Consider the following 8,937-nt stretch of genomic DNA (forward strand, 5'->3'; position numbering starts at 1 on the left):
GGCACCACGATCTTCCCCTGGATCTGGTTTCCAGGGCCCCATCTGCTTCCTCCAGGGAAGCGCCCAGCCACTTCTCCCTCAACATTTTGGCCACACCTGAACTAAGAAGTGAATTAAGTGCTAGAGACCATGAAGGGCTGGAGGTGAGTCCACCACATGGACCTAGGGTAAACTGAGGCCTTGAGGCCTTGAGCTCACTGGCCTGGCCTAATCAACACTCACCTCCTCTTTTGGCCTCCGGTGTCTTGGCCAGGCTTGTAGTTAAGGCCTTCCTCGGTTAACGGGGAAGCCCCTTTTTGGGAAGTCAGGAGAAGCCACAGTCATTAATAATGGATATTGGGCACCAGAACAGGCCAAAAATCATAAAGAGCAGGGAGAGACTTCCTAGTCTATAAAAAGCGCACCCCATCCAACCATCTATAGGACACAGACTCAGCACAAATAAAAACCTAGGATCACAGGAAATGGGTGACTATATTTTAATAAATCAAAGTCTGGAATCTGAAGCCTTAAACAATTCCTTAGAAAATTCCAGGAAAGACAGTCATTTGAGTGCAGATTCACTTATCCCCATGTATCCTATTAGGCATGCTGAGGTTCTGTGTTTGTAGAGGGGAAGGGAGCACAGCAGGGCAAGCTAAACTCCTAAGATAAGACCAAGTTGAGGGCGGCGTGAATTAACGGGAACTTCTCGAATGAAACTCCATGTTGCTACAAAATGTTGTGTTCCGATTTGCGGTCACAGTAACCTGAAATAGAGAAGAGAGTCATTGAGGACAGAAAGCTGGCCCCCGTGTTCAGTATACACAGCGAATATCGTGATGGCCTTAGGGCTTGGCTGTGTTCAAATTGTTCATTGTAAGGTCACAGCTAGAGGTGGCTGTGATTCAGTGGCACCCTCCAGGCTCTTCCTGAACTCTCTGGGGGCTAGAGAGGGGTGGAGAGCATAGGATCTGCTGTCTGAAAATCTGCCTTTGCCTTGTCTTAAACTCGCCTCACTGTATTTCGAAGGATCAGGGGACACGTCCTCCTATTTCGGGAATTGGGGGCCAAATCAGCCTGGCCTCAGCAGCTGTGTGGGTGGCTTTATGGAATGTTCACCATGTCCGGTGTCACCAGGCAGTGCCACAGGGGGCTTCGGGTCACAGAACAACCTTGGTGTGTATCCAGCTCAGCTGCATGTGGGAGACCTTGGGCAGCCTGTGCGATCTTTCTTTGCCTATGTTTTCTCATCAGTAGAATGTGGATGATGAGAGTACGTCCCAAGGTGCTCTGAGGGCTGGGGGGTGGTAATGCAGGTAAATGGCATGGCGTGGGGCCTGGCTGTGGTGAGATCCTTCCCCCGCCCTACATTTAGGCTGCGCCCAGGATGAAGCATCAAAAGCTTGCTTTTTTAAATGTTTTTGTTTGGGGTTCCTATCTGTTGTGTGTCGTGAGGGCCAGCTAGTTAGATGACCAACAGAAAAGTTCAGTTTTGCTCTTTTTCTGCATTTTAGCAGTACCTATTTGGACTTTGAAACTCGGTTTCCTGTGGGAGTGAGGGAGTGTCGTTTCAAAACAGACTGCGCACTTTCCTCCAGAACGTTGTTGGTTTTTAAATCAAGATCCGACAAAGGTAACATCTATAAAAAGATTCAATGATTGTTCCAGGGAATCTCAAAAAATGTAAGTGAGGAAGTCCAGTGAGGCAATTTCACAGTAATTTAGTTCCGTGTGAGAAAAAAGAGCATTTGTTGAAATGGTTCTATTTTGAACTTTGCTATGGTGATGTCTCTCTTTCACTTTTTACAAAGCCAAAGGCCACGTTAGCTGCCCGGCCCTTCACCGGCATCACCGAATCTCTGGACAATGTGAATTCAGTCAAATGGTTTTTTGGGGCAGCGGAGCCAGGGATAAAATCAAGTGGCCACAGGTCAGGGCTAGAGGAGCAGAAGAAAAGGAAGCGCCTCTCTTCCGCAGCTTTACCTCATTAAAAGTGCCCGGCTTTTCCCCCACTCCTTCTGGAACAGTACCATGAAAAATCTGGTCAAGAAGGACCAAGATGGGGGCGCCTGGGTGGCTCAGTGGGTTAAGCCGCTGCCTTCGGCTCAGGTCATGATCTCAGGGTCCTGGGATCGAGTCCCGCATCGGGCTCTCTGCTCAGCAGGGAGCCTGCTTCCCTCTCTCTCTCTCTCTACCTGCCTCTCCATCTACTTGTGATCTCTCTCTGTCAAATAAATAAATAAAATCTTTAAAAAAAAATTAAAAAAAAATTAAAAAAGAAGGACCAAGATGGGACCCCTGGGTGACTCAGTCAGTTAAGCGTCTGCCTTCGGCTCAGGTCATGATCTGCTACTTCCTCTACCTTGCCACCCCCCGCCCCCTGCTCATGCTCTCTCTCTCACTCTCAAATACATAAAACCTTAGAAAATTTTAAAAGAAGGAGCAAGCTAGGTCCCATGGGGCTTCTCAGACTCCCTGTTTTCTCCTGCACGCAGGCCCAAATGCACTGCCGCTGACCCCACAGGAAGAGTCAGCCACACCCTGCTCCCCACTGCCCACTCACCATTGTGGACGATCAGCCTATACTGTCTGGCCAGGCAGAGCTCCTCCTGCCTCTGCCGCACGATCTTCTGTACTTGCGGGGGAAGGCCGTTGGGGTCACGGGAAAACACGAAGGAGTAGCTGTCAGCACAGGTGCCGTCCAGGTTCAGGAGGCGGCAGGAGTACTGCACGGCGTAGGTGTCGTAGTCCGTGTCCACGATCCAGTGGTCATCGTCTGAAAGTCAGAAAGCCACAGATCCAGTGCCTCTCCACAGGCAGGCTCAGGGGCCAGGGAAATACCCCACCTCGAGAAACCAGCGACTTCCTCAAACTGGTTTCATTTCTTTAGGAAGCAGGAGGCTACAGAGAATTCTGAAGGCTTTCACCAAATTGGGAGGACATAGAAAAGAACCCTGGGGTCGGGAGGGTTGGGGGGGGCTTGTTCACTTAAATGATCATCTCTGGGGCACCTAGGTGGCTTAGTGGGTTAAGCCTCTGCCTTCAGCTCGGGTCATGATCCCACGGTCCTGGGATCGAGCCCCGCATCAGGCTCTCTGCTCAGCGAGGAGCCTGCTTCCTCCTCTGTCTGCCTGCCTCTCTGCCTACTTGTGATCTGTCAAATAAATAAATTTTTAAAAAAATCATCATCTCTTACCCTGACCATAAATGTGCTGTATCTGCCCAAAGAACAACTGAGAATGTGAGCCCACTGAAACCATAAAACAGACCTTCCTACTGCCGTCTTCCCCATCTAGGCTCCAACAGCATCTGTGCTTTTGTGGCTGACGTCTGATGGTCGCCAGCTTCTGTCTCGCTGCCCTCCTGCCCCTCCATCCACAGGAGGATGCTTCACAGCTACCCTGCTCCAGCCTAATTCTGCTTGGTGACCTCCCTCCCTTCTCCGCGCTGGCAAAAGAGAGTGGTTTTTGTGTCGAGGGTACAAGAGACCCGCCCTCCGACACCACGGTCTTTCTCAGAGCTTGTACTTTTCGGATCTCCCCAGGTAGAGGCAGAGCTGAGCCCCCGAAGAATTCAGGTTCCATTCATTCCTGAGGTCACAGCTAGATGTGGCTGTAAGATGGGAAGAAGTGTACGCAGAGATGGTATAAGCATCAGCAAAGGCAGGATGAGAAAGAGCATTAATAAGAACATACGCTGGAGAGATTGGCGCTGGAGAAGCAGCAATGCTCAAGTGTATCCAGACACCTGAGACGTGGCGAAAAGTGGCACATCTCTACTTAATTTGACGTTCTCATTGACACAGAACCATGGCGGGGACTTTCTGAGCTCTTAGTTATGTATCTGTCACCGTGTAGACAGATTCCGTGTTTTCTCAATTATCCCTCACACCTACCCAGAAGTGCACGCTGTTATTTCTATTTTACCGATGGGGAAACTGAGGCACAGAGAAAGTAAGTAAGTTACTCAAGAACACAAAGAGCAGGACAGAACCGGAGCCCACATGCCTAATGTCTCCATTACACTGTCTCCAGGCAGTAGGTAAGTTGGGGGGAGAGGGGACAAGACAAAAGAAACAAATGCCTCTATGCTTCTGTCTCACACCCAGGCCATGAAGCAGGAGATGGTCTCTGCTCTATGTTGGTTCCACGTGGGAGGAATGCAGAGGAACCTGGGTCCCCCAGCATCCAAGACCATAAGGGAAGCCTCTCTTGCCCACCTTAAGTCACCTCTTGGCTCTGAGAACCCCTAGAGTGCCAGCCGAGGAGGGGCTGGGTCCGAACTCAGACCTGCGGGACAGCTGCCCAGGAGTTGGTCCTGGAGCCCCCCGTTTGGCTCCCTCCAGGCTCCCCAGGAGGAAGAATGAGCCACCACTATACCTCCCAGGCTTTCCCACAGGAGAGTGTCAGGGCCAGAGCTGCGGGGGAGGTGCCCTGACACATGACCGCTCTGTTATTCATCGGATGGGCCAGGAACAGAAGCCATGGGGCCCTGCGGGCCTCACCCTAACCACGGATCCCCCTCACAGGCTCCTGAGCCTCTGGGCCGTCTTCCTCCTCAGCAAATGAAGTCATTTCTTCCTTGGTGGTGGGGCTCAGTGCGTCAGCCGGAGGCGCCCCAGCAGCCTGCCCCTCAGACACACATGCACTCTTCTTTGAAATGTTATCCCGATTCATGATCGAGGCAGCTATTAGCTCAGCCAATCGGCAACTTAATTTCCTTTTTCCAAGATTGTTGCCAGGAGTGAATTCTGACATAAGAACTAAGTAACTTTTAATGCTTGGTTTTAAGAAAATGGACTACTGTTCTTCACTTTAAAAGAAAGGCCTAAGTTTGGTTTGGTTTATCTCCAGGCTCTTTTGGGCTAAATAGTTCAAAGACAACGAAGAATTCAAATCTTAACGATCTTTACTAGACTCTCTCTCCTGGGATGGGAGATGAGCTGCCTGAGAGCCCCGGGAAAGAATGAACTCGGTCCTCCCAACCCCAAATTCTTTGGATTGAATTATCTAGAGCAGTTTCTTAAGCTTCATTGTGCAGGAGCATTCCTAAGGACCACAGGAAACCTACAGACTCTGGGGCTCTATCCCCAAGACTTTCCGCTTCAGTAAGTCTGGGTTTAGGCTCACAAATCTACACTTTTCACAAACAACCAGCTGACCTATCTAGAAGTAGGTGGTCCAGGGACCCCAGCTTCGAGAAACTGCTGTAGGCAAGCAGGCCCATGTTATTTAGCCTGCAAAGGTCTCTTTACCAGCAGAGGGACAGGCTTTATCCAGAAAACAAAGGACAGTCTTTGTCCAGGTCTTTCAGGAAGGCCCAAAACAATGATGATCAAAGCTGATCTTTTCTGAACACTTATTATGCATCAACCTAAGCGTTTTTCATGCATTACCTTAATGTGTCCTCCCAATAATCTTAGGAAACAGGGGCTATTCTCTATCTCCATTCCACAGATCAGGAAGTCAAAGTTCAGAGAGGCTAGTCAGTGATGAAACCTGTGTTCAACCAAGACCGGTTGACGGCGGCACTCCATAACCCCCGAGACGTCCTGCTTGCTGCTGGTAGAGCAGGGGCAGAAGGAGGCCAGTACAGAACGCGCCCCAGGCTGGGGCAGCAAGCCAGGTCTGAGTCTGCCGACACTGAAATTTAATATTCAACTGCGGAAATCTATTACACTTAATTTTCAAGTGTTATGACTTAGGGATTTAGATTAAGGGAGCATTTGGGCCCAAGTTATTTTCTCTGCTAAAGCATACCTCATTTTAAACATACCTGTTTGGTGAAAGGCAGCACATGTAGAAGGTGAGAGACTGGGAATGCAGGCCACTCTCTGAGGCCTCAGGCCCTCCCAACCAAGTCAGGGTTTAATGCCAGACCAAGGTCAAGGAAGAAAAAAATCGGCACAAGGAGAGAAAGCAGGAGTTTGTAGAAGCTCCACCCACACACCCCCAAAGCATGGAAAACACAGAAAGTTTGAAGCATCAAATCATACTCTTTGTGGGCTACTTAGAAAACAGAGGGACAGCCCATGCCCTTTCTCATGCCTTGGGCAAAGAGATGTCACACAGGGCCACTAAGTAGCCACGTGGCCCTGGGCCAGTCACTTGGCTAATAGAGACCTCAGTTTCTTCATTTGGAAAATGAGAGGCTTAAACGCCCGGTGTCTGTGGGACTTCTCATCCTGTGCCCAGAAGATAAAATGTGATTTTTACCCAAAGCCCGGATACTCTACACTTACAGAGGACACATGTCTCAGACCCCACTCTGACTCTCTACAGGTTACTTCACTGCATCCACCTAAGGCAGCAACATGAGGCAGGCACTACAATCACCTCCTCTGCAGAGGGGGAGACTGAGGCACAGAGAGGACAAGGAACACCCGAGTTTTCACAGGTGGCGGGTGGAGTTAGGATCTGCACTCGGGCTGTCTGACTTGAGACCCACGTGCTCGGCCACGCACAGCCCTGCTGCTTTCTGAGAGGGGACCTCGTGAGGAATTAAGTTCTGAGCCTTCCCTGTTGTAGTCGCCCCACTGAATAGCTATAGCCATCACTTTCCAGATTTCAATAGTTCAGGTTTTTTTCCCCTCTAAATGAAATCCTGGATTGAATCTCAATCTACCAGAGGTAAGAGCAAAACAAATCTGGTTTGGTAGGAAGAGGAGGAGAAAAGAGGCAAACCTCACCTCCTCATTGGGACAACTTCCCACCTTCCCAAATGCACTACTCACGGAACTTGAGTCCGCTCAGGAGTGCATCTTAAAAATGCAAGAGAATTATGTGTTTACATTGACTAACCGTTAATACTCTTATATCCCCAGTATTGATTTTTTTTAGTTCATTATCAGAATAGTGTACCTTTCACATGCTAAACGAATAATTCTAGCAAGTTTTGCTACATTATTTGAAACAATTTTTACTTCTTACCTGGGAGTCGGGACCCCTGGCTTTTGACACTGGCTCCCACAAACTTGTATGACCATGGGCAGACCACTACTTTCTCTTGGTCTCAGTTTACTCATCTGTATATTAAAGCCCCTTTGTAGGGTTAACTCTCCATCTCTAAGGTCCCATGATATGTCCCCCCTTGGCCTACCTTATTCTCTAGGTACCAAAGAGATTCCAGATTTGAAACTTAAGAGAAATGGAATGAACGTAGAAAGGGTTCTTAGGATCAGCCCAAATTATAGGGTGCCTTTCTGAGCATCTTTAACACCCTGTCCCCCATCTGAGTTTCGGTGCTTAGAAGAAGGGAAGAGGTCAGTACCACCCAGAACGCTATACCTGGCTCAGTATCTCAGCATCTGCAGGTAGGGCACCCAGGTTTTACCCAGGGCCAAACCTATGCAGAATGCTCCCTACATCCTTGAATGAGGGTCTCCCAGCCTCTGCTGGGGATCCCAGAGTAATCAAGGCTGTCCCAGGGATTCAATCCAATGAAATGGAGGAAATACAAAACCAGGTAGAGGGGTGATGTGAGATGGGTCTTGGGGAGGTGCGACGTCTGAGCATGAAGACACACTTTGGCACAGTGGCTGGACATGAAAAGGGCAGAAGGAGGTCACTGACAAGCCCAAAGTTCCTTCTGAGTGTGGGCCAGGTGTTTGGAGCTGAAGGTGAAAGGTGGACTGGGGGGTGGGGGCTCACTAGTCCCAGTCTCTACCTCCCTGACCTCAGGCCCTGCTGAGGGTTCCTGCCACGTACAGACCATTTTTTCCAGGCTGCCACTGGAGAAGAATGCCAGCAATTTGGTCAGGTATGACCCTCATCCCCAGAGACGGTTCCATTGAACTGACTACTCACTTCCTTTCTGGAGAAAGGACGCTACGCCCCAGTACTTCATCTTGAACTTAGCAGGGTCCTCTGTGTCTGTGAAGGTGCCCACCATGTCTGCGCACACGTCCCAGTTACTGCAAAAGCCAAGGAGATCCTAAGCCAGGCCTGCAAAGGGCTTCCTCCCTCCGTCCCACCCTGAAGGCCCCCTCGCTCCCCAGTCCGGGTTTCGTGCTCAGCGGGGGGTTGGGGGAGAGGGGGGGCTCTGACTTCAAAAGACGGACTCGGCCCTTGGCCGTGGCGCTCATCTGGCCATTCTCATCCACGGAGAACTGGGCGACGATGTTGTCCTGCAGAAAGAGGCCCTCGGGGTCCTTCTTGGCCATGGCGTACCAGGTCCCGGCAAACTGCGAAAGAGGCGAGCGCAGGGTTTGGAGGCACGGCATGCACGCCCGGCCGCCGGGAAGGGAGAACGCGGGGGACCGGGGCCCGCGGCCACGGGGCCGCCCGGCCAATACCTACGCGAGCCTTGTCGAAGTTCTCCTTGACTCGGAAGCTGCTCACCCGGCAGTCGCGCTCCGCCCGGGCGCTGCCCAGCACCGCCAGCAGCACGAGAGCCCACACCCACGCCATCGTGCCCGGAGTCCTTCCTGCGGGGACCGCGCGCCATGAGCCCCTGGCCGCGGCCCCCGACCCTGTCCGCCCGCGCCCCCGCCCCGGACCCGGACCCCGGCACGGCCCCGACCCCGGCCCCCGGCCGTCTGGCCGCCGCTCACCGCCCGGAGCTGCGCGTGGAGCCAGGGAAGCAAGGGCGCCGCCGGGGGCCTCCGGGGGCCGCCGGGCCGCTTTATAGCCGGGGCGGGAGGGGGTCGCGCTTTCGTAACGGCCGGGGTGAAAGACCGAGGGGAGGCGCCGGGTCGGCCGGCCAGCACTTGCATAACGCGCCCTGACTCACCGCCGCCCGGGCGCGGGGAGGGTCCCCTTGGGCGGGAGCCGCACCTCCAGGGCCGCCGAGGGCGGTGCAGGGGCCGCGCGGGGTGGCCTCGGCCGAGCCCAGCTCCCCACGGCGCCGAGCCGCGGGAACAAGCCCTGGCCTGGTCGCCGGGTACCCGTGCCAGCGGCCGCCAGCTGCGGCCTGGGGTGGCCTCGGGGGCCCCCGGCGGCTCTGGCTGGAGGCGCG

At 52.6% G+C, this 8,937-nt stretch overlaps 1 protein-coding gene across 1 annotated transcript; it reads right to left on the reverse strand.

Moving 5' to 3' along the window:
- Positions 1-465: 465 nt before the first annotated feature.
- Positions 466-8,661, reverse strand: RBP4 (retinol binding protein 4). The gene is made up of 6 exons (XM_032313315.1): positions 8,534-8,661; positions 8,280-8,407; positions 8,028-8,164; positions 7,788-7,894; positions 2,546-2,758; positions 466-749 (listed from the first exon to the last, which is right to left on the reverse strand). Exons 2-6 carry the CDS (start codon positions 8,388-8,390, stop codon positions 712-714), a joined length of 606 nt encoding a protein of 201 aa, XP_032169206.1. The 5' UTR covers positions 8,391-8,407; positions 8,534-8,661; the 3' UTR covers positions 466-711.
- Positions 8,662-8,937: the final 276 nt, after the last annotated feature.

Source organism: Mustela erminea, chromosome 14, assembly GCF_009829155.1.
Source record: "Mustela erminea isolate mMusErm1 chromosome 14, mMusErm1.Pri, whole genome shotgun sequence".
Classification (NCBI taxonomy): domain Eukaryota; kingdom Metazoa; phylum Chordata; class Mammalia; order Carnivora; family Mustelidae; genus Mustela; species Mustela erminea.